Here is a 26,291-nt window from a genome sequence, read left to right on the forward strand (position 1 = left end):
TTTTTGATTCTCAGTGACAGTGTTCGTTAACATCTACCACAACAGCTCGCTTCCAGCCGAAGAAAAAGTATCCGGCACCTGCTCCGAGAATCACCGCTAGGCATAACCAGACGTTGTACGTCATGAAGATGAGCATCAGACAGTAGCTTATAAACACCTGTACCACATGTAGGGTTGTCTGTATCAGGTGGGAAGTGCTGATCATCGTTAGTCTAAAATGTGAAGAGAAAATTCAAATTAATAACTTTCATATTAAAATTGATGCAAAAATCTCACAGCTGCACAGTGTATAAGAGACAATACACATGTATACTAACTGAACTATACACATCTAATGGACGGAAGTAGCAAAACTAAAACTAGGGATTTTTTTCTAATTATTTTCACATTTACATTTAACGAAGTCTCCCAAACCACCAAACAGAGATCAGTTTACTTTCAATTTGTTTGATCTTTATTTTACTTTTAATAAAATCTTTTGATTTTTGGACAATGAAGAATATATTACTAATGGTATGTGAGATACTGATTTATTTAAATACTTTTCTCTTGATCTTTCATATGTTCTCTGCATCAAAGTTCAATAGATTTGTTCTCAAACTCATTTGGGTGTTCAATGGACAGTGGTACTATATTATTAAAAACACCACATTGTATTTTCAATCCTCAAACAAAGTAGCTTCTATGAACAAATAAAGTCCTTGCATCTTCAAGAATCTATTACAAAGAAGAAGTTTACAGCATCTTCTTTTTAAGGGGGTAACTTTCATGTCATGAATGTTGAATGGACATGTTTGTTTTCAGATCTATAGACCTTAAATGATCTTTTTGGATAAACTGATAGACTTTATGTAACCAAAGTCATACTTTATGTAAGCAAATTCAAAGCCTATATTTTATTTCACCCTGACAAAGCCATGAAACTTTCCATACACAAAACAATTGACAAAGCTTGTTCACATTTTTTTTTTGATATATTTTCAGCTGTTTTACTTCTTTTGTCTGTATTAAAAACAACTGATAAAAAATATTATTGCAATAAAAGAAGAAAAAAATATATTAATTATGGCATTTACTACAGTATAAACAAACAAGCTCGACTTTGATTAATACCTTTGGCAGTAAATGTAAACAATAAACATGCACTCAAGCAAAATAGCTAAACCACAACCATGCAGGGTTATATACCATCACCAAAAGGTTAAATACAACACATGCAAGTACATGTCCCCATGGCCATAATGAAATAATCTGTGTGGTTAATTAGATGTACTTTTAATATAATTATTTTTAAGATACATATAAGAGTTAATATGTCTGCATTCTAAAATGTCTTAAAAATGTGAAATTTTTCAAAGAAATCTTGATACACTTTCCTGTACAATTCACAATGTATATTTATTGAAACTGACAGAAAAGAGATTTTGCCAAGTATCAAATGAGGGTTTTTCCCCATAAAAATGTCTAGTATGTGCTTCCAACAATTCTCCATGAAGTTGTTGTGGTCTAGACAAAAGTCACTGACAGACAGACAGAGGGACAAGGCAATTTGTATATACCTCCCCCACCCCTCCATCTACAAATACTATGTTTATTATAGTGAACTACATATTAATATAGAAAATCCACAAATAGATGAACAGGAGACATTTTACAGTATGGTGCTGTCTGTCCATCTGTCTGTCTATTGTGGAGGTCTGTTCAGATGTTAGCCCCCCCCCCCCAAATACCTTTTGCATCTCAAACCACAGAAAGAATACACTGTATATCTGACAGATTTCCCATTATGCATTTTTCCTAACCAATACTCTAAAAAATAAGAAATTTAAAGTGTCCAAAGTATACAGATCTAATATAGTACCCTTGTCCTTTCCAAACAAAGATCAAAAACCTGCACTCCCTTTAAATAAAGCAAATAAAATTATATATTAATTTAAAACAAACTTAAGAAATGCATATATAGGTATATCTACAATATTAAGGTACACGTTTGTTTACATAGAAAAGTACTACCGGGTAAGTACCATTAGTAGTCAGAGCTACAACTCCATGGCATACCTGTTATGTAGAATAGGATTACCAAAGACCACTTGATGACTGTCAAAAACAAAACAATTCACATGCAACATTTTTCTCTGTCTTTTCTCAGTGTTAGTAAAAACTAAAACAATATTAATTTAAAGTCCAACATTCCTTTCAATTGTTTATTCTTGCATGCCTATACTTCAGATGTTAAACTGGAACCAGAATGTGAATATAACAAGAAAAAAAAAATTACGGATGATTTTTTTTATTTGGGTGAAAAAAAGGCGGAGATGTTATTCTGGACTAATTATGTTCTTTACATATTAGTCAAAAGCTAAGAACATTCAAATATTTAGCACAGAGAGTCAGAGAAATATAGCTAGCTAGTATTCTCAAAAGCTTTTGTAGTTTCCATCTACATATTCCTTATACAAGTACTTCCTATCTGAATGAAATAATTTATTGTTGAGGTAATGGCTTAATATTCAGTTATTTCCATCTTTGATCAATGGAGAGTTATCATGGCTGAAATGAAACTTTTTTATTCTCCCTATTACAAGGGGTGAAGACAGACATTTATAGCTCTTTCTATACTGTAATCATGCAAGCCATAATGAATGATTTTAATTTCTAGCATGTATAAGCCTTAAATCTGCTCCCCGCAAGGTAGATTTTATCATGGAGGCACCAAGATAAATATATCTAGCATGATATGAAAGCAGACTATTCAATGAAGGTGATAAAATTCACCCAGTTGAATGCTTCTTCTCAGGCTTGTAGTCAAGTCCATTGCTGAAAATGTTTTGAAATTTTACAAAAATAAGTTGGTGAATTTGAAAAAAACAAAAGTTTTTTTTCTTCAAAAACCTTCAAAAGCTGGGTTGAAAATCTCAAATCAGTAATGGCATTTTAATGATAATGTTGAAATAGTTCAAGTACCGGTACATAGTCCTGTTAAATAAGTATTTATATTTTTTTGGGGGGGGGGCTATTAAAATTATTTTGAAAAGTTGATTTCAGCATTTTATTTTGAAGTTGTTTATCTGCAAATTTGTAGCAACCAGAAGCTGCAAGTTAATGTTTAATAAATTAAGTTGCCATGCCAGAGCCACATCCCGATCTGCTTCAATGTTGTAGTATTTTATTAAATCTATGAGTAGTTTCAAGCACATCATTGGAGTTTTTAAAAAAAAAAATTCTAACATTCTTTTGAAGTAAAATGATATGCAATTCTTTTCTCTTGTATTTTTCTGATTTTATAAACTAATGGGAAAAAATGAGAAAATAAAAAACATTGATCAAATTTCTTTTGAACTAGTCCATTGTCACTTTATACCTGTTTTTGATGTTCGTCTCGGCTACAATAGATTGTCCATTGGCTCCTATGGTGACCTCCTGGTACTTAGAGCCTGTGATCAAGGCTTTCTTGAGGAGGTATTCCCTGAACACCTTTAGGCCCTCATATAGAACTGCTAGTAAGAATACGATGATACAGGCAGCAACCATACCTAAAAAATATTTACGTGTCCTCAATGGTTTTGCTCTGAAAATTGCTATAAATTGGGTTCTCACTTCTGCAATTCTTGGATTGTCACATCTGCAATTGTCATTTTTAATGGCACTTTGCAGTACAATTAATATATTACCCTGGCAGTAAGCTTGGTATTTTGACCTTGACCTTGAAACAAGTCAGCCAAAAATTATGTACTTTCTTTTTTCAATTCTTTACTTAAATGCACCAAAGGTGAAGTGAAAATAGATTTTATTGCATCACATAAATGTGTAATAGTCTTAGCAAAATAATTCTGTTTTGTGTCCTATTCTCTTGTAGAGAAGTGTATAGGTTCAGCCCTCCAACATCCACTTCATGGATAAAAGCATAGGCCATGCCTATCCACTTCTCTGAAGAGAATAATTTGTATCCTACACAAAAACTGTTAATACAGGGAATTTCCTCTAACCATCCTTTAATTACATAAAAAATATCAAGTGTACCAGTATTTTGAGAGGCATTCAAGTAAGTTATCACATCAAATAAAAGCGATGATGGTCAGACACATGATTACTAGAGGGCACCTGTATTCAAGTTCATAATAAAAAAAAATATTTTAATATTCAATATAGTCAAAAACTGAAATCTTCAAAATAAATGTAAAATGCATATTTTTTTTAGCCTCTGAAGTAATCCCAACATATTTTTTAATGTGTAAATTTTAAAATAAAACAAGAGATGTTTGTGAAACACTTATACCCCCTCCCCCAAATACCTGGAATTTTTTTCAGTACAAGAGCATAACTCTGTCAAAAATTGCCCGATCATACCCTAAACACATCTTGACCTAAAATCTGTATACCAAATTTCATTTTCAGTAGGTGTAACCTCTGCAAAGAAAATGAACAGAAACTGAAAATAATTGGAACTTTTTTAAGTCTAAGGGGCATAACTCTTTCAAATATGGCTCGATCGTACTCGAAATAAAATTTCTCCTAGTTATTCTTATGAAAAATGTGTATACCAAATTACCACTGCAAAGAAAATGAACAGAAACTTGGTGAAAAATACAGAGAACCCTCATTATCTCAAACTTAATGGGACTTAGAAAAATTGACAAGATGTCCTAGGATACCAGACACCTAGGGGGAGGAAAATTTTAATTGGAAGTCGGGACTTTTAAGTCATGTACTTCATCTTATTTGGTATTCAAGATACAGGAGTTCAAATGCATTTCATTTATCATTTTCACTCAATGTAACAAGGAAATGAAGTTGCTAAAAACTACATGTCTGAATGATTTAAACTTTTTTACAGACATTTTTTAGACTTACCTGCCACTGTTTTGGTCTGTACTCCATCAAATAGTATATATTCACATTTTCCTGCATGGAAAAACATCTGAAATAATTTGAAAGGAATATTAGGGTTATCATGGTATAAATTGTAGAGCATTTCAAGTTTAAAAGTTACCCCCACCCCTCCCATCCACAGACAAATAAAACTTCTCACAACCAGATTGATCTCGCATTTTGCATTGCATTTTTCAAAAATTATTTGTACATGTTGATTTTGTTTGACATTTACATCTTTGAAATTCAGTCTCATTTTGTATATTGGCACATTTACACACAGAAATGTTGTACATAAGACATAATTACAGAAAACAGAAATGACTCTGTACCGGTACATATGAAGTCATAATTACAGAAACATTGTGATTGGGTACAAAAATAGGCTATAGCTTACACATGTATTGCAAAAAAGGTAACTTACCATCGTTGTGGAAACAAAAATGAAATTAACAAGTAAAAAAATGGAGATATACATGTACACCCCCTATTTCAGATGTTTTCCTCTCTATAAAATCAAGCTTATCTGAGGGTTTTCCTCCCTAAAAATGCATTTATCTCAAGTCAGTGAAGTACCCCCCTTAAAATTGATCTCTTGACCAGATGTTATCTTCCTTATAGGATTGGGTATCAGACTGAAATTCCGTACTGTATTTATAATATTCTGTGATATTTTCAACTGTATTGTGAGAAGCAAATTATTTTCAATGTGAACTAAAAATGATAATGTCTTGTTTTTTTTTTAACCTTCATTTACAAGCAGAGTGTATTTAATACATGTAAATATATTGGAACAGAAAAGTACTTGTTGATTTCTTTAGATTTGCAATGAAAAGCCACCTTACACCAGTAACCTTACTGATTGAAAAGGTTTCCCACATTGTATAAATTTTATATTTTACTTTACAAATCCAAAGCCTTAGCAGATTGTCCATATACAGGTACACGTACCTTAAAACTCATCTCAATACAATATTTTTGTCAATAAATTGGAATATACTGAAATATCCAAATTATTGCTCAGTAATAATTTAATAAATCTAAATTAGGTGTTTGCCTCCTCACCAACAAATTAATCTGAGATTTATACCACCAACTCAGGTGCCCCCCCCCCCCCTTAAAATTCAAATCTAAGTCAGGTGCTTATTGTCTAAAATTACAACTGATTTTCTCCCTTTAAAACACAATTTTGGTTTTTTTCCTCCTAAAAAACATAATTATCTATAATAAGTATTTAACCCCCCTCCCCTTCTCTATGTTAGGTGTTATTATCTTCTTAACGAGGCCGAGTCTAATTCGAGTGCGCATGACTTTTGCGCAGCCTTTTAAATTTCACGCAGTCATAAGTGCAAAAGTACACTTTCCCAAATATTGTGATTTTAACATAAGATTAACATTATCTGAAACGCCTTCTGGTCTGAAAGTGTGATTTTTTGACAATAATTGGGGAAAAAAGCTGAAATGGCTCTAACGACGTCACTGTCTTCCGATTTTGTAAGCAATGCATGACGCTGAAGAATGGTATATGACTCGCTTATATGTTCATAGACGTCCATGGATAGTTTACTAAAAACTGATGACAGAACATCAAAAGAAACATATCAGCAATCTAAATATTGCTATTTTGTACCAATTAAAAAATCATATGCGCCGATAATTCATCTGCACCAATACCACAATATGGCAATTTTAGAGATATTGGGCATCGAAAAAATAAACTCTGTAATTAAAGACCCAATTTTTTTACCGTACGGTTACCTGAGGAGGGGGAGTGGTCCAAGTAACAGTGGTGTTATTTACCTGGAGACCCCCAATACCCAAGATGTCAAAAATCTGTATACACGTAGCATTGCACAAGAAGTCTGTGTCTGATGATCAGGGTCAACATTCCGTGTTTCGTGTCTAAATTTGAGTGAAACTACTTGAAATAACTGAAATATTTCAATATAAAATTTATTTATTTATATACTTTCAGCGATATCTAATGAAGAAAAAAAAGTTATAAAGAAATATCGTTTTTATATTTAAAAAAAAAATGTAAAAAATGTTAAGAAAAGAACATAGAGTAAAACTACAAAGTAAGCACATCTCTTTTTAATTAAATTTGTGTAAATATCAAAATTTAAAAAATAATAAAATATTCCATTCAAAGGCCTATCCGTCGTGTGAACATTTATACAATGTACTGCGATAGTAATACTGCCTATGTTCAGACCAACAATACTGTCGAAAATATTCACCATTTCCGGGTGTTCGTGTGTTTACAATTTTTTATTGTTTGCAAGATTTCTTTTATACTTTTAAGAATTGATCTTTGGCTTTGTCCCACTTTCTAATTTCGAATATTGGGTATTAACAGTCGTTAGGAAATTCGAACTAAAAGTTACAATCTCGAAACTCATGTTTCTGACATTTCATTTACAACGGAACATGGTGTAGATTGTATTCATAAATACATATAGATAAAACATGGGATAAAGGAATTTTGTGCTAAATATCTTATTTATCATATTCCAATTTTAATCGGCAAATACTAAGTAGCGTTTCTGTGCACGGACCAGTCTAAATTCTACAGCAGATATCTTGGACGACATATCGCCTAAAATACAATGTAGCTGTTGAGATTGAAATCAAATATTTTATGATGTTATGTTTTAATTATCTACTCTCAATTGTTTTTTTAAATAAATTTTTACAAAGATTCTTTTTTTAATCCCCGTGTATACAACGCGGCTACATGAAAGTGTTTGACGCGTGACCAGGCAATCGTTTTCAAAAGACACAAACTCAGACTATCAATAGCTGGCCTGTCAATCAAATCAGAAGCTATTGTTTTTTTTTAATGATTGACAGGCGGTAAATTATTGATCTTGAATCAAGTAGATTTTGGGGGCGTTAACATAAAATTGGGTGTTTAAGATCCAGACCAATCTAGATGGTCAACGTTTTTGAAATCTCACAATTTGGTGACTTTTTACAATAGCTTTCATCTATTTGACTGAAGAAGAAATCTCTAGGGCAGAAATATGAAAAATATGGAAAAAATTTGATAATTTTGCGCTTTTCCAACAAATTTCCATAGGGTCCAATAGTAAAATTTGACAACTTTTGAGATGACCCCCAAAGAAATCGAGGTGGTAAGCATTCGATTTTTTAATCTTAAAACAATAAATATAACAGTAAAAACTAATTAATAAAAATTATCGAAATCCCTAGGGTAGAAATAATTAGACTCGGCCTCGTTAAAAACATATTTATTTCAGGTGTTATCTTGGAGACCTAATGAAACCCATTTTCCGGAGGGGTTAATTTTCCTCCTTAAAAATTCCTCTACTTTTAACATGGTTTCCTCCCTACAGGTACTTACTGACATGCCATTGCCACACCCATCAGTGTCATTCATGTTCATATGCATGCCTTCATGGCCGCCCATGCCCCCGCCCATCCCACCATGCCCACTCATATCATGCCCACTGTGGTCCATGGTCATGCCCGTCATCCCTGTACTCCCATGATGCATGTTGTGGTGATCATGCCCCGTCATTCCTGTCATGTTCATCATGGACATTGTGGTCTGAAAATATAACATTAAAACTCTTAATAATTAATTTAATTATTTTTAAATCCATATTTACCGAGGGTTTGTCAAATGCAGACTAATTTTTTGCTTGCACTTTTGTTGGCCATGGACTTTGTGAAAAACAGTTCTATATCTCTGTTGTGCAGACCTGATATCACTTCATGACAAGTTTCACATTCTCCATGCTGATAAACAACAGGCCTGTTGACATCTGATTATCGGCTTCTAATGGTGGGGTGACTTAAATGGTTATGAATTTGTTTGTCTTGGACCTAACATCCCCATTTTCATCATGTTATAAACACCCCAGTCTTTTTAAATTTTTCTCCTCTCCCTCTCTCTCTACTTCTCTCATTCAATTTTGCCCTTTTTCTACACAATTTTATTATTATTTTTTTTTATTTATATTTTATTCTGGATACCTTTTTGATCTATCCCTGAGAGATTTGGGTGTCAACCCTTATTTTTCACTAGTTGTTTTCCATTTGTTTAATTTTGAATTCTCTCATTTTTTGTCTTTTTGTACTTCTCATCATGTATTTTTGTTATACACTGTATAATATATAGCATTAATTCTGTCAATTGAATCCAAGTTCTAATGACTCCAAGCTGCAAAACCATATAAAAAAGAGAACAAAGTTGTTAACTCAAAATTTCAAATGAATATAACTTTTGATTGTATTCAAATATTTATACTCTAATTTTTTAAAACATATATTATTTAGAATTCAAATGATTGATATTAAGGATCAAAATTTGACCGACGTCTATTCTACGTTTATGGTCTTGAGGCCCAAAGTATTTCTGGTACCATTTGTCTCTATCACTGCCTTCTCTATTACAGCCTACATTTATATATCAGGAGCTTTTGGGATCATGAGGTTTTAGCATTGTTGTCCTCTTTCTGATGTAACTTCAAAACTTTTAATGCTCTGTTTAACTTTCTTACAGAGTTGATGAAACTTCTGTTTCTCTGTCATGAATGGAAATTGTTTCTCTGCCTGAGTTCAGACATTAATGCAATACCTGCTATTTGATATTTTCTACATATTGAACATGTAACCAGTTTGTTTACTATAGGACCAAAAGAAAGGAAGATTCTTAAATGTCTCTGTATTCTCAATTAAGTAAAATTAACACACAGCAAACATGTCTATAATAAGTGATAACAAATTACAAATGAACAACTATATTATGAAGCACAAAATAGTCCATCCCTGGCACTTTGATATTACATGTAGCATGTTTTAGTGTTATATCTCTCATCAATTTTCCCAAAACTTCTACAGAGACAAAGTAATACCATTTTCCCTTCTAATCTTTACAGGAGTAAAGATCTTTGAAAATGAATGAATTCTAATGGTTTGTGCCCCTGAGGCCAGAGTTTTTAAATTTTCAGTTTAACAGGAATTTTTAAGAAAAAGTCCGGCCGAGGGGGTGAAGTAAATAAAAAAGTTCGAAATATTTGGAGTCAGGGCAAAAAAAAAGTCCAAAAATGGTATAATTTTTTTAAAAATATATATAAAATATTGAAAAATGAAAGAAATCAAAAATATAAAATTTTGTTTATCATGTATTTGGATTTCAAGGCCTAAAATATGGATAAAAAAAAAGATGCAAATCCTTACTATATGCGCATGTGTTATCCTACTATGATTAATTACACTTGCAAATTCTAGCGTTTTAAGTTCAGGAACCATAGAATTTTCATTCAAGTTCTTTTCCTTATATCCTAAGATGCTATATATCAAAATCAGTTGAAACTGATAAAATGGTGTAAGGCAAGATAAAGTTGAAAATAGTCTACATTTATGCACACTGCACACTTCACAAAGACAAACAATTAATAGCTAGGTCACAAGAGTTACTCGGGTGACCTAAAATCAGACCAGGATCATTTTATATATTTTCTCAAACAAGATAAGGCCTAAAATTAATTCACATCATATATGTAGAAAATACTTACATGTGCAACTGTACAAATAAATCTGCCACATACTCAATTGACTTTTCGAGAAAATACTTCAACTATACAATCACAAAAAACCTATTTTTAAATGATTAAGTCATTAGATGAAATCTTGACAAAGAGAGATATTATAAAACTGAAATCAGTGTATCAAATCTACCGTCACTTAAACTGAAGTACATTTGGAGTGGTCTCCTTCCTGAAGTATGACTTAAATACATCAGTTAATTCGTACGTCTTGTTTGTAAACATGTCATGCCATTCACGTAAAGCGGTAAAGCGCGTTAAGATGTCATTAGTTCAGCTATCGCAAAATTTAGGACTTTGCTGAAAAATACACAATAATCTTTGTATCTTAAAACAATGACTTTTGTAGAGTGTTTATTGTTGAAAACCTCTTTCTGATAATTTGCTAGAACAGCAAATGTATTTTCTATTCATTGACAAAATTAGCTCACATTCGAATTTATAGGGCTGTGTGAAACAATATATTGGCATATCATGATACATTTTGCTTGAAGTAAGTTTTAAAACTCAAGAGGGGGGTTACTAGTATTTTATATTCAAACTGACTGTTTTCAGTTATCATGAACATTTTACAATAATACATAATTACAGTGTAACTGCAATTTGTCATACAGCTGATTCAGAAATTTCTTCAGTTTATCATAATTTTTTATAATAAAATCATCATTTCCTTATTTAAATTCATTTGATTTGAACACAAACTTAAAATTTAACTGAAAATGTCCTACATTCATAATTTTCACCATTAAACATGTATAATAATTGCAGCGTATACATCTATTTCTGTAATCAATCTTCTGGAAAATGAATATCTGCACCTACAGCATCCTAAACTTTACTATAAATCTTCAACCTTAGCATAATTATTTAATTTTTTTAAAAAGATTATAGTAATATGTAATTATATTGTTCTTAGTAAAAAGTTTTTTTTTCAAAAGAAATCATACCCTGGAAGTGGGCTTCTTGGAAGCCCTTAAACAGTAGAAGGAATTCAGAAATTAGTAACATTGCACATCCTCATGACATTAAGCTATTACATAAAACAAATAATCATAATTTGCTATAACCACTCAGACAGTAACAAAGGTCAAGAGACAATGAAGCTGAATTTTTAAACCACATCTTTTCAGACACGTTGATATAATTTCTCAGAGAAAAAGAGATGTTTGTAAAACACTTGTGTCCCCTCCCCCCAAATTGGAATTTTTCCAAGTCCAAAAGGGCACAACTCTGCCAAAAAGGGTGCAATAGTACCCAAAACAGAACTTGACCTAAATATTTATCTGATAAATCTGTATACCAAATTTCATTTCAGTATGTGCAACCTCTTAAAAAAAATGAACAGAAACTGCAAATAATTGGAAGTCCAAGGGTCATAACTCTGTCAAAAATAGCGCAATCATACCCAAAACAGAATCAGACCTAGATATTCATCTGATAAATTTGTACGCTAAATTTCATTCCAGAATGTGTAACAGTTGCAAAGAAAATGAATGGAAACTGCAAATAATTGGAATTTTTCTAAGTCTATAAGGGGCATAACTCCGTCAAAAATGGTGCAATCATACCCAAAACAGAACATGACCTACATATTTATGTGATATATCTGTATTCTAAATTTCATTTTAGTATGTACAAGGGTTGCGAAGAAAATGAACCGAAACTGCAAATAAATGGAATTTTTCTAAATCCAAGGGGCATAACTCTGTCAAAAATTGTGTGATTGTACCCAAAACAGAACTTGACCTAGATATTCATGTGATATATCTGTATACCAAATTTCATTTCAGTACGTACATTGGTTGCGAAGAAAATGAACGGAAACTAAGTGGACCGACAGACCGACAGCAGCAAAGCAATATGCCCTCCCTTCTTCGAAGGGGGGCATAAAAAGAGAAGAATTTGTTGACATCCTGTACAACTGAAAGGTCTAACAACAAGAGGCCCAGGGGCCACAGCGCTCACCTGAGCACATTGGGCTTGAATTTAAGGGCCGGTACACACGATAAGTCTTGCCTTATAAGTCATGGAACTTGAGTTTTAGCCTTACCGTGTGTACACCCTTAATACACGTTTTTTCGAGCCTTAAAAGTCTGACTTAGAAATAGAACACTGCTCTATTTCTTAATACAAGACTTAGCTGACGTTTATTTTTGAACCAATGAAAACTATTCACCCAAAGTTCAATCTATTTTTATTAAACCATACACGTTGGTATATTGAAAGGAACACAAAGTATATTCGAATAAGATAATGAAAATTCTGTAAACATTTTCCTCTTTGTTAAGAAGTGTGAATGCAATGGTCGTAAAATTATTTCAAAGTTCTATAGCTAGTAATCTATTATTCTATTAAGATATGTGCAATGTTTATGGCTCAAACCACATAGAATTTATGTAAATGTTGTTTATAATCTTGTAAGTCTTGCCTTAGTGTGTGGACATGAGGGCCGTACGTCCTGCAAAACGTAAGGTTTTCGACTTATAAGGCAAGCCTCACCGTGTGTACCGTCCTTAACACCATCCTCCCCCCCCCCCTGGCATTCATCATTTGAACAAACTAGAATCTACACTACCTGAGGATGATTCCATATAAATATCACTAATCATAGCTTTGAAATACTTGAAGAGAAGATTTTAAAAGGTTTCCCTATATATCCCTTTGTAAAACTTGGGTCGGCCATTTTGGCCCCACCCTAGCCCCAGGGGTCATGATTTGAACAAACTTGAATCTACACTACCTGAGGATGATTCCACATGAGTTTCATCTTTTCTGGCCCAGTGGTTCTGGAGAAGAATATTTTTAAAGATATTTCCTATATATTCCTATGTAAAACTTTCGGCCATTTTGGCCCCACCCTAGCCCCAGGGGTCATGATTTGAACAAACTTGAATCTACACTACCTGAGGATGATTCCACATGAGTTTCATCTTTCCTGGCCCAGTGGTTCTTGAGAAGAAGATTTTTAAAGATTTTTCCTATATATTCCTGTGTAAAACTTGGGTCGGCCATTTTGGCCCCACCCTAGCCCCAGGGGTCATGATTTGAACAAACTTGAATCTACACTATTTGAGGATGATTCCACATGAGTTTCATCTTTCCTGGCCCAGTGGTTCTTGAGAAGAAGATTTTTAAAGATTTTTCCTATATATTCCTATGTAAAACTTGGGTCGGCCATTTTGGCCCCACCCTAGCCACGGGGTCATGATTTGAACAAACTTGAATCTACACTACCTGAGGATGATTCCACATGAGTTTCATCTTTTCTGGCCCAGTGGTTCTGGAGAAGAATATTTTTAAAGATATTTCCTATATATTCCTATGTAAAACTTGGGTCGGCCATTTTGGCCCCACCCTAGCCCCGGGGGTCATGATTTGAACAAACTTGAATCTACACTACCTGAGGATGATTCCACATGAGTTTCATCTTTCCTGGCCCAGTGGTTCTTGAGAAGAAGATTTTTAAAGATTTTTCCTATATATTCCTGTGTAAAACTTGGGTCGGCCATTTTGGCCCCACCCTAGCCCCGGGGGTCATGATTTGAACAAACTTGAATCTACACTACCTGAGGATGATTCCACATGAGTTTCATCTTTCCTGGCCCAGTGGTTCTTGAGAAGAAGATTTTTAAAGATTTTTCCTATATATTCCTATGTAAAACTTGGGTTGGCCATTTTGGCCCCACCCTAGCCAGGGGGTCATGATTTGAACAAACTTGAATCTACACTACCTGAGGATGATTCCACATGAGTTCCATCTTTCCTGGCCCAGTGGTTCTTGAGAAGAAGATTTTTAAAGATTTTTCCTATATATTCCTATGTAAAACTTGGGTCAGCCATTTTGGCCCCACCCTAGCCCCGGGGGTCATGATTTGAACAAATTTAGAATCTACACTACCTGAGGATGATTCCACTTGAGTTTCATCTCTCTTGGTCCAGAGGTTCTTGAGAAGAAGATTTTAAAAGATTTTTCCTATATATTCCTATGTAATACTTGGGTCGGCCATTTTGGCCCCACCCTAGCCCCGGGGGTCATGATTTGAATAAACTTGAATCTACACTACCTGAGGATGATTCCACATGAGTTTCATCTCTCTTGGCCCAGTGGTTCTTGAGAAGAAGATTTTTTTAAAAATGCCATTTATTTTTTACTAATTCATAATTATCTCCCCTTGAAAGCAGGCGTGGCCCTTCATTTTAAAAAACTTAAATCCCCTTCACCTAAGGATACTTTGTGGCAAGTTTGGATTCCACATGAGTTTCATCTCTCTTGGCCCAGTGGTTCTTGAGAAGAAGATTTTTTTAAAAATGCCATTTATTTTTCACTAATTCATAATTATCTCCCCTTGAAAGCAGGCGTGGCCCTTCATTTTAACAAACTTAAATCCCCTTCACCTAAGGATACTTTGTGGCAAGTTTGGTTGAAATTGGCCCAGTGGTTCTTGAGAAGAAGATGAAAATGTGAAAAGTTTACGCTGACGCCGACGACAACGACGACAGACAACGGACAAAGAATGATTGCACTTAGTGTACTAAACGTGGCCCCCGGTAAATTGTGCATAAATAAGGTATAGAAAGTAGCCTAATGAAAGTAATAAAACAATTCTTCAAGGTCTAGATTGCAACTTTGCAAAATTACAGAAATTAAAAGTGAGTAATATTGAAGAACGAGACGTGTTTTGTAAGAGGGGTCAATGCAAATCACAAATCTCCATTGTTATTCAAAGATATTCCGATTTTTTGAGCTGAAATACATAGTGAGCGCATGCTTGCCCAAATTTCTAAAAAAGACAGAAGGTGTAGAACTTTTGGAAATTCAACATATTTAAGGGAGAATGTTGGGCAAGCCTGCGCTCGGGGTAAACTTTTTGAAAAAAGATACAAAACGCTGACAGTTTTCTTCACTGTTTACGGGTAATTACATGTCATTGACCTCATTGTGACCTGTTTAATATTCAAATTTACCACGTGATTTGTAGACTCAGGTAACATTGTGAATACAAAAAAATCGATAAACCACGTGGTTGTAGATTCCGTCGAAAGGGGTCCAACTTAGACCGTTACATGTACATTTTCAATCAATCAACATAGAATTATTTTTTTTTTGTCAAGTGTTTTGATAGGGTGCTGGAATATTAAATTGGAAAAAAAATGTAACAATATTTTATCTTTAGTCCTTGGATTTAAGAGGCACGTTTAGAGGCTCAACGAGTTTCAAAGATTTAGCCCCCATCTTCGAAGTAGCATCATTCCTCAAAGTGTTTTTGATTGTAAAAATATAAGGACACGGGGTAGAATATGTAGATTGTTTAACACTGGCATGGAATTCTTAATAGTACCCCCCCCAAAAAAAAAACAAACAAACAAACAAACAAAACAAAACAAAACAAAAAACAACAACAAAAATACAAAACAATCGCACATACAATTAAAAAAAATTGTTTTAGTGATAAAATATCACCACATGCAGCATCACAAAAAATATTCCGTACACCATTATGTGTGAGAAGTACGGGGTATTTACTGTACTTTAAAACGTACGAATAGAGAGAGAGAGAGAGAGAGAGAGAGAGAGAGAGAGAGAGTTTAAAATTGCAATACGACACTAACCTTTTAAAAAATATAGAAGTTTTTCTTAATTATGATTTTCCCCGTTTTCATATACAAGTAGGCTCAGTTCATTTAATTTAATGTTAAATTTCCACCGAGAAACAACCACAAGATGGGGAATCTGGATTTATAGGGATCATATACATCTCGAACACAGGTGCTTTATAGACCCCTGGGCTTTTTATTTTTTTCTTATAAAAAATCTTTCATTGCCATATTTGTAAAAAGATCTATACCAGCAAATCGAAAAATTACCTTAAACAAACGTTCTATTAAATCTGCCTTACATTCTCTATATAAAAATCAACAAGGTTGCCAACTCCGCAAATGCTCCGTAAAAAGCTTGTTAATTTATATATAGAGAGGGTAGATACTTTTTATAAAATGTAAGTTTAAGCAAATTTTTTGAATTGATAGGATAGATTATATCACAAATGTGTCATCCATATATAATTTATGTGAAAAAAGTCTAACAGGCCCGGGGGTCTGTATTGAGGGGTGGGGGGGGGGGGTCCTGTCCTCAAGCACCTGTGATCTCGAAGATCCTCCCCAGTACCATCTTTCGTAAAAAAAAAATGTCATAATCCTTGAAAAATTCTTTGTGTTTATTTTTCTGTATACAGTTTGTGTTTTGTATTAAATTCCAAAAGCCATTATAACTGGCTAAATATTACATGTTTTCAATCGATAGATGAAATGCCCGGCCTACACTGAATATTAATGTGACACAATTAAAACCCAACTCGGACAAGCGCAACATTCCGGAATTAACACGAAGTATATGGCTTTTTAAATTGCCATTTATAAAACTAAGACACGGTTTTCAGTGTGAATTTCTGCAAGTAATATACCACAAAGATAACAAAGTATGAGTTAGGTGTAAAATAATTAACATTTGAGTTAATTAGATAAAGTTAGAGGGGTCCGAAAAAGGGGCCACGGCACTATGCTTAAGTGGAAACATTCTTTGATCAGAAAAGCTCACTTGAGCCTTCGGCTCAGGTGAGAAAAATGAAAAAGGTCTGAAGACAAAAATGTGCAATCATCCATGGCATCAATGCATTTTAATTAAGATATTTAATATAAGATGATCGATTTACAGTAAGATACCTTAATTAACTTTCTGATTAGGAAAATTACATAATTTATCTTTTTAAAAAAATTAATACTAGAGCATAAAAATATTTGGAAAAAAAATTATTCTCAAAATAAAGTACTTTATTTTAACATTGAAAGGGAAATATATGACAAATTTAAGATCCTGCTTGCTTTATATTGTGCTGAAACAGAGTACAGGGTATCACCAGAAATTTTGAATGCCATGGAATTGAAATGCATTCATTAAAGTCATTGTGTGAATTACACTTAATCTCTGAGTAGATCTATACACATACCCTCATTCATTAGAGCCTACCTTTTTTAAATTGTTAAAATTCCACAATAAAAATAACACTTTGCCCCGAAAACGAAATGTGCATGAAGTCCTATATAGATGGCCTAGTATACCCAGTAACAGCTGCTGTCAGGGACCCAAAGCAATAGATAAATTTTGATAGAGGGAAAACCCTCAGACCAAACATGTGACACAGGTATGGGGAATCTCTACCATGTAAAAAATGATTTTCTGATCGGCCTTAAAAGATTTGTCTTTCCTGTCTCAGATGACAAACCGCTAAATGAATTTTCAGGCACCTGTGTTAATCAGCGAGTCACAGTATGGATGATAATTTACTCTCTTGATTTATTACTCCCTTTGTTTTCTTGAGGTTCTTTAAATCATTAATCTAAGATCACTTTCAAGGAATCAGTGACCAACTTCACTTAGTTCGGTTGCGTCACAGTTTTTTCTTCTTCTGAGAAATGAGACGCCATATCAATAATAAACAGGTAAACGATCGAACATGAATTTCAAAAAAGAAAGAGGATGTACATGTATTTGAATATATTAAACATCACTTAGATAATTATATATGTAATTTTATTTCCTTTATTATTTCACAGAAAAGTAAAGTGTTTTAAAAAGGTATTCATTCCAAGTGTACATATCAGAAGTATTGATCAATAGTGAAAATAAATTAACCAATTTTTTTTTTTACAGACTGCTTATAAGTGTATCATGTGTCTACTGACACAAGAAAAAACACATTTGGGAATATATTCATTGTCATCTAATAAACATTACATTTCTCCCTCTCTCTCATTAAAATAAATGTCATTTAAATAGGATATATTTTGTACACTAATACACATTTTAATTTAAATATTCATGTCCTGATACTATATCTGTGAACGTGAGTAGACTATCAATGATTACATGTCTACAAGGTAAAACATACAGTACACAGAGTACCTAAATTATGTCACGTACCAAAGTAAATTAAACACCCTGAATAAAGTGCATGCACACCAAAGCAGTCCTGCGACATTGATAATGACCTGCATTAGGACGAAAATTTCACTGTGCACATCATTATAGTCAAACAAGAAACATATGAAGTCTAAATATTTTATGCACATAAGCATTTAATTACAGAATGAGACTATATTAACACTAACACTCAATCCCCACACCACCTATCCATCAACCCACCCCCAATATTAAGGTTTTACAGATGTTTATTTCTGTGGCATTTTTTTTCTTCAAATTAATAAAAAAAAATTGCACAATGGAAAAACAATATGATCAATTAAGGGAAAAAAAATTCTCATGAAAAAATGTAGTAATATAGATCTACATGTACCTTTCCAACTGCTAAGAAAGAATGTTATCTACTCTACATGTATATCAAGTCATAGATCAAATGATTAAACCATTTGTTTAAAATTTCTTTAATCAGCTAATTTGCTTGCTCTAATTGATGAGGTATTGGTGGATTAAGATCACAAATACACTTCACTAGTCTTTATCTATATAGCACCCCCAACAACTAAGTAACCAAGTCATGCCCTTCAGTGTAAGCAAAGCATGAAAACAATGTTCCTTTTGCATGACATCTTAAGGGGCTTGTCCCCGACAAGGGGAGTAACAACGTAAACATTTCCTGTTTAAATAAAACTTAACACAAATTGCATTAGGATAAAATGCTAAAATGTATGTCGGAGTCATTTACTTGAAAAACTATACAAAAGGGCAAATTTTAAACAACAGTTAAGTCTGGATTTTGATAACCCTAAATGCAAAATTTCTCAGCCCAGCAGGAGCCAGGATGAAAACAAATTTTGATTTGCACTTATTATGGATGTTTGCAAAAATATAAGACGAAACTTTTTTTTATAAGTGCTTTACTGACAACAGTATGATGCCCCTCCCATTCTGAAATTTCTGGATCTGCCACTGTTCTTAACCCCATACCTAAAGACTTAATCAAAGATTTCACATACCTAAAGATGTTGTGTCCCAAAAGTGCCTGTTCAATAGTAAAATGAAGGAAGCGAAAGGCCTATAGCTAGTAGCTGATGAAATGAACTCACAATTTATATGTGTTCTAGATTTCACCAATCAAACACAAGGGAAATGAATCAGGGAGAAGGTTCTATATGAATTAAACAACGATCTATTATTATGTTTTCCAGTGACCATTTTCAATTGTTCTTCTGTTTTATGATTAATCAGATATGAAAAAGAGGATGTTCAACAGTACGTCAGCTGAAACCCCGCTTATTTTTTATAAAATCAAAGCTCAGAATTATATATACGCATTACACACTAGCTTATAAAGACTAAGTATTTTGATTTTTATGCCCCCAAAATCGAAGATTCGGGGGTATATAGTCTTTGCCCTGTCCATCTGTTTGTCTGCAAAAACTTTAACCTTGCCCATAACTTTTGACTGGGTGAGGCTATATAGCTTTCATATTTCACAGCCTGACAGGTGTTTTCCTTGTGACCAGACCTTTTTGGGGGTATACCACCAAATTTGACCTTTTGACCTTGACCTTAGAGTTTGACACACAATTATATAAAAATACCAATCATTTACTTTAGCCATAACTTATGCTTTCATACTTCACAGTAGTATTTCTTGTGAGAAGACCTTTCTTTGGGTACCAACATATTTGATTTGTATTTGACAAAGTTTAACCTTTGCTATTTTGCCTATACATGGTCATCAATGTTTCACAAGCACATCTTTTTTTTTAAATCCTTAAAACAAAATATATTTTTCACTTAGTAATACAAAAATCCCATAGACAAGGACTTCAAACAGTAGAGCTTGTGAATTTTTTTTTTTAAGAACAGAAAATATCAGTTCATTCATCTAAAAAAAAAAAACTATACAAAACTTTTTCATTATGCTTACTTGATCTCTGTAAGCAAACAATAGTGAGGGTAACATCAAATCAATTTGACTCCTGTGTGCCCTGTTGCACCAGCTACTCTTCATGCCCTCATAAGGTTATCACTTCCTGATTATACATGTAATAAAAGCACCTCAACATACAAAGGACTAATTAAATATCAAATAATACTTTGATTTGATTGTTTTCTTGGTCTTCACTTGACCCAGTTTATGGAGATGAGATCTCCCTGTAAAACTCGGACATAGTTATAAGAAAATGCCCATGGTCCATAATGCTCACCTAAGTCAAACGACCTATGTGTTCCTCATCAGGAAAATTTCCCCCTGTTTATTCCTTGGTAAAAATTGGATCTACTATAATGACCCAATTCTAGCCCTGAAGATTAATCATTAAAACTAATTTCTACACTACCCAAGGATGCTTTGCAAGATTTGATCCCTCTGATATCATGCAAGGCTATCCTTCCATCAATTATTTTCGAGGTCCAAACTAAGATTGACCCCCCTCCAAAATGGTTGTGCTAAGCAATATAAAAATTGACATAAAATCCTCCTCTCATGTGCCATACATTTCTGCAACCAACTTGAAAATCAAAGCAAAAATCCTGACTAAAAAATCAAAGCAAAACCCTGACTCATCTATGAACATGATGAAGAAAACAGTGTTCAACTAGCAATGATGGTCCCTTACCCAATTGCAGACAAGTTAATCTTTACTGTTATTTCAAACAAATGAAAAATATTCATTGCATTGGTCTGGTTCTGTCATTTTGTCCTTGAACCTGTATTTCAAAGGTCACTCTGAAGTCATTACCAAGTTGTGGAGTGGACTAGATTAGAACCTATGCCCCCGTGTCATGATGGTAAGATACCAGTATTCTCTCTGTGTTGTAACCATAAGATGATCATATAACTTGTCCTTTCCGCAATGAAAAGTTACAATTTGACTGACATTGAAATTTGAAGCAACTCATTTTTTGCTTGGAGCATCCTGATATCTTTAGCTGCTTTTAGCTGTGTTTAAATGTACATATCTCATAATTAATCAATGATGAACAGTGCATGAAAGATCAAACAGACTTAAACCCACTCCAATCAGGAAGGATTTGTAACAGTACAATAACATGAAAAAGATGCTGGATAACAGACAAGCAAACAATAGGCAAATGTTAAATCATATCGCTCAAAAAAGCCAGATTAACAAAGCTTATCCTTTGCTTTCTTTAAAATCAAAATCTTATAAAAGACAATGCTTTCTCAAAAAAAAAAAAAATAGTAAATAAACTTACCATTGACATATTCATCATGCTCATTGTGAAGGATGGAGTAATAATTGCACAGCAGTCCCAAATTTGATTCTTGAAGTCTCTCCCCTTCTGTTGTGTTTTCCTTTCACCTTTTCCTAACTGCGAAGTTCTTTAATATGCATAGAATCATCCAGGATGTTTTACCTGCTTTGAAAATTTATAAACACACATTTAAATCACTGATCTTGCTCGTGCTATAGATGTTAATAAAAGAAAGAATTTGCCACAATGACATCCTTTTTTTTAAAAAATAAATTCCCCCAAAACATGCCTTGAAAGGCTCCAACTACTTTGCAGTTCAACAAACTGTTTCAGTAAATAAAAATATCTGGGGTATACATGTATATATGTGCCAGCCAAAATTGATATAAAATAGGTCTGTTTAAAACTTAATACCGTGTACCTGTAATTTGATTTACCATTTAAATAACCTTTACCATGTTTACCTTTTTCTCAAGTACAGCAAGGACATCTCGATTGAGGTGCAAGTTTTAAAACTTTTTAATTCAACAACTGCATGTACACTGATATTATGGTAATGAAAAATACCGATAATTGCATGTTGATCACTAAATTTCCAACAAAAACAGTTAGCATCTTAAAGAATGAAGATGAATTTTCAATGAGACACACCCACTAATATGTCATGCATTCACATGTAAACTAACATTTTCCAAGGATTGCAACAATAAGATTAATTGAAAATAGATAGCTTTGAATTATTTGCATGCCAGATCTCTTTGTACATAGCCTATGAGAGACATCAAGCCATGCGTCAAAGATCAAATACGGTAAACAAAATTGGAGGATTATGAATAGTTATCATGCTAAAAGGTTCAATCAAACAATAAAAATTGAGAGCAGAGCTAACACAGTAGGTGAGAATTCTGAAAACATAAGAAGTAGATTCAGGTGCCATAGAGGAGTAAGCTTCCCTAGCTGACCAGTGACTATCACCATAAAATAGGTAATAGTCATATTTAAAAGAAAGCCTGCTTGCTTTTAGATCAGAATACCTCAACTGAGCCTTTTAAGCTAAAAAGAGCTAAAAAATTTGGTGATCAAAATGAATAAGACATTCAACATGTTCAAACCTTGGTCTCAAACTGGCCATAATGAAATTCAGAATTTAAAAAAGATATCTAAACTTCTAGATAGCAAGGAAGAAATTTATACATGTTATAAGGAAAAAGTGAAGCTGATGACACTTCCAACATGTCTTTAATAGTGACTCCAAGTTAAATGGCATTAGCATGATTAGAGGAATCGGTGTTTACTGCATTGAAGATGAACTAGCTGTACTGCCTGTACATGTTACTGTAAATATTTATTTGCTATATTCATTTCCACGATATTTACTGCTACATGTATAATTGTTGTAAATGCACGTTTTTCAAACTTTATGGGCCTTTTGTATACATGAGTTCATAAATAACAAAATAACAAAATTCTGTTTTTTTTATTAAATGATTTAAATCTTAATATGTAATGATAAATCAATAATAAAATATGGAGTTCCTTCTCAAATGCACTCCTTATTCCTGTGTCAAACATATTACATGATTGACAACTTAATGCCTACTTATCGACACTAAAGTAGATTTTTTTCACAGTGTAATGATCCATGTGACTCTCAAAATTTGTTATCATTATGTACAAAATAAGACTTTGATCTGTTGTTCCAAGTGATAAAAAAAAGAAAATAAATAAAAATAAAAACCACATCAATACATAATTTATAGACAGAAGACTTGATAAACAAGAGGTCCTTACCATCTCTAGACTAGCATGAAACAGATGACTAATTCTAAAGGAGTCAACTGGAATATTACATGCAGGAAATACCTCAAGCTTCATTGTCCAAAAGAAAAAAAAAGAACATTGTTTACAGTTTTTGAATCAACTATTACTTGTAGGGTAGATAATTTTAATCTATAGAATTTAAATAGAAAAAAATGGTAAAGAAATCATTTCGAGAAAAGAGGAGGGGAAAAAAAGTGTATTTCTAATGCAGATCAAAATCAAGTCCATACTAAAGGAAAAAAAGTAACCCTGTATATTGGCAGTTATAGAAGGGGGGTGTGTGTGGGGTGTGTGTGTGTTTTCTACCCCTTCCCCTTTTGTGTCCTAAACTGTAATAAAATATTACTTAAAACCAGGGCTCCCACTGGACCGAAAATATTTTTCGCCACTTATCGCGACAAAAGGAAAGGCATTATTACATCTGATTTCTCCACAATGCAATGCACTTTATGTTATTCCTTTCTTTTTATTATGTTTATCACAGACATTGTTTTAAAATTTTTATGTTTAAAGCTTATGGTAGTGTCCATTTAAAAAATAAATAAATAAAGTTGGAATTATACAATTAATTTGATACTGAATTGATATCAGCCAACTCTTGACAGAAAATGTCCTCTTGTCTATAATTTTTTGTTTGCCTGGGAAGGAGGGGGGGGGGGGGGGCTACAGACGTAGTAAAAATATATGGCATTTTTTAAAAATGTAAATTTTCATCATTTCATTAATTAATTGGGAAAAGAAGTAATTAAAAAGTAATAAGAATTAGATTTAAAACTTGACTTTATTTTAACAACTTGGACTCTAGACTCCAGGGTATACCAGACTAGTTACCTAGTCAGCTGTGTTCGTTCAAGCGAGACGTGGTTTCCTACATGCAGGTTTCAATTTTCCCACCTCTGCTGAATTAAATAAACAATGGGAGTTATCATTGAATAAACAAAGGAGCAAACTAGGACTACACAATTTTTGTACATGGTACATCTAAAAAAAATCATTTTCGCCACTTATGAATTTCTTTTCGCCACTTTTGAAAAAAATTCGCAATTGGCGACAATGGCGAATCACAGCTCGAGCCCTGCTTAAAACTGAATAAATCCTTAGATTCTGGTTATTAGAATTTACTTCTAATTATGCCAAAAGATAGTTAAAATATCTTAACTTACAAATCTGCTTTTAAAAGACAAAAAAATGAAGTTTCCTTTTAGAGCTTAATTTGCCCCCATCCCCTCCTTGGGCCTCAACCCCCTTACATGAATACTGCATGGATTCAAAACTACTCAGCCATTTGAACTTCGCTGTGAAAATTAAGAAGGTGATCTTTTATGTTCTCTTGTAAATACTGATATTCATACCAGCATCCTAACATGAAGCCATGCATGCATCACGTACATTTATTAAATTTTGTTTAGTTAAATGACCTAGACCTATTTTTTTTTTAACAAAAGATATATGAATCTGCTAAAAAATTGTACAAAACAAAAATTCAGAGGCTTAAGGGCTTAAGGGCCTAAATGGTCACCTAAGTATGATAAAAGGATCCATAGTATAGCAATTTATCTGGAAATTAAAATAATAAAATAATTGAAATACACTGATGGAAGGGCTGTCACAGTTCCATAATTTTACAGGTCAGGTTGGTCCTAATTTTTTTTAGGTTCAATTTCAGGTTTTTAATGTGTTACAATGTATTATGCCTAAGGGGAAAATTTATGATGTGAAATTTTAAGCAAACCACCCCTATGGGACTTTTTTAATTTTAATGTTTTAATTAACCATGACCATATTTTTTGACAAATTAACTGAAGAAATTAATTCTTTTAACTTGCTAGTTTCTCATGTCTCTGATTTTATGAATTATTACATTCAAAATTTCAAAAATATATTAATTAAAAGTGTAAGAAGTTAACAACTGTTTGAACCTAGTCAAGATTTAATAAGGAAAATAGGTATAAGGTACACTGGTAGGCAAACAAAAGCCAGGGCAAATTGAAAATCCAGGTTTTTCAAACTATTTCATTTTACCATTTTTTTAATATAAATACTTATTGGTGAGCACAGCGAGCGACACAAAGTGATACTCCTCACTGCGAACTCTAACGTCAATGCCGGGCGTCAAGAGAAAATTTTGGACTTATACACATTGATCCAAAAGATTTTTTTGTTCACAAATGTTACTTGAAGTTTGACGACCCAATTCTAAATAATAACTGAATTAGTACAGGTTCTGCCCTCATCCTAACGGTAATACCATCAACATACATGTATTACTGAATTTAATTTTTTATCGTTTTTTTAGTCTTTTCAAGTAATAATTGCTATGAAAATAAGATTGGTCGAAATAGGCTGGATTTTCAATTTCGTAATTGTTTATTTCCAAGGTACTAAAACTGGCAGGCAGTGTCAATCCAACATTTTACAATAAACTGTATAATGTTAATGAAGTTGTATAAACAGGTGCTTGCTATTCAAGATTGGGTACAATGACCCATATCATCGACTTTATTGCTATAATACATACCGATTTTACACAAGCTGGTGTTGAATTAATAAGAATAAATAAATTCCAATCTGTTAAGAATAACACAGATGTACACCTGTGACATGATGTCATATGTTTATCTGATGAAAATAAATAATAAACAACTTTAAACAATATTAGAAATCAATTTCTTTCTTACCTTACGTTCTTAAAACGGGTATTCCTCTATAAAGCTACTTTATGTCATGAATTAAGTGACCAAATAATTATGATTTAAATATACATCACGATTTTATGAATAAGCTTTCAATTTCATTCAGAATGATCGACGTCAACCTTTTAGTTT

At 33.0% G+C, this 26,291-nt stretch overlaps 1 protein-coding gene across 7 annotated transcripts; it reads right to left on the reverse strand.

The window, feature by feature from the left end:
* Window positions 1-26,283, reverse strand: LOC134247745 (high affinity copper uptake protein 1-like). Of its 7 annotated transcripts, none has more exons than XM_062730119.1 (7): window positions 26,145-26,283; window positions 21,646-21,807; window positions 8,237-8,443; window positions 4,852-4,918; window positions 3,362-3,533; window positions 2,776-2,817; window positions 1-212 (listed from the first exon to the last, which is right to left on the reverse strand). In XM_062730119.1, the coding sequence occupies exons 2-7, from the start codon at window positions 21,667-21,669 to the stop codon at window positions 11-13; spliced, it is 714 nt and encodes a 237-aa protein (XP_062586103.1). In that variant the 5' UTR covers window positions 21,670-21,807; window positions 26,145-26,283; the 3' UTR covers window positions 1-10. The 7 variants fall into 7 exon arrangements, with proteins under 7 accessions (XP_062586103.1, XP_062586104.1, XP_062586102.1 ...); XM_062730120.1 differs by lacking the exon at window positions 2,776-2,817 and adding an exon at window positions 2,059-2,097 and having other exon boundaries at window positions 21,646-21,810; XM_062730118.1 differs by having other exon boundaries at window positions 21,646-21,810.
* Window positions 26,284-26,291: the final 8 nt, after the last annotated feature.

The sequence above is a fragment of the Saccostrea cucullata genome, unplaced genomic scaffold (assembly GCF_032062105.1).
Source record: "Saccostrea cucullata isolate Sc308-1 unplaced genomic scaffold, CSIRO_AGI_Scuc_v1 ctg64, whole genome shotgun sequence".
In the NCBI taxonomy this organism is placed as follows: domain Eukaryota; kingdom Metazoa; phylum Mollusca; class Bivalvia; order Ostreida; family Ostreidae; genus Saccostrea; species Saccostrea cuccullata.

What these genes read in the sequence shown, in the direction of transcription:
- LOC134247745 (XM_062730119.1), bottom strand. Translation starts at nt 21,669, where the DNA reads ATGAGCATGATGAATATGTCAATG. An exon ending in ACAGACCAAAACAGTGGCAG is followed by an intron (nt 3,534 to 4,851) that starts GTAAGTCTAAAA and finishes AATATTTTTTAG; the next exon opens with GTATGGTTGCTGCCTGTATC. An exon ending in GAGACGAACATCAAAAACAG is followed by an intron (nt 2,818 to 3,361) that starts GTATAAAGTGAC and finishes AAACATTTTCAG; the next exon opens with CAATGGACTTGACTACAAGC.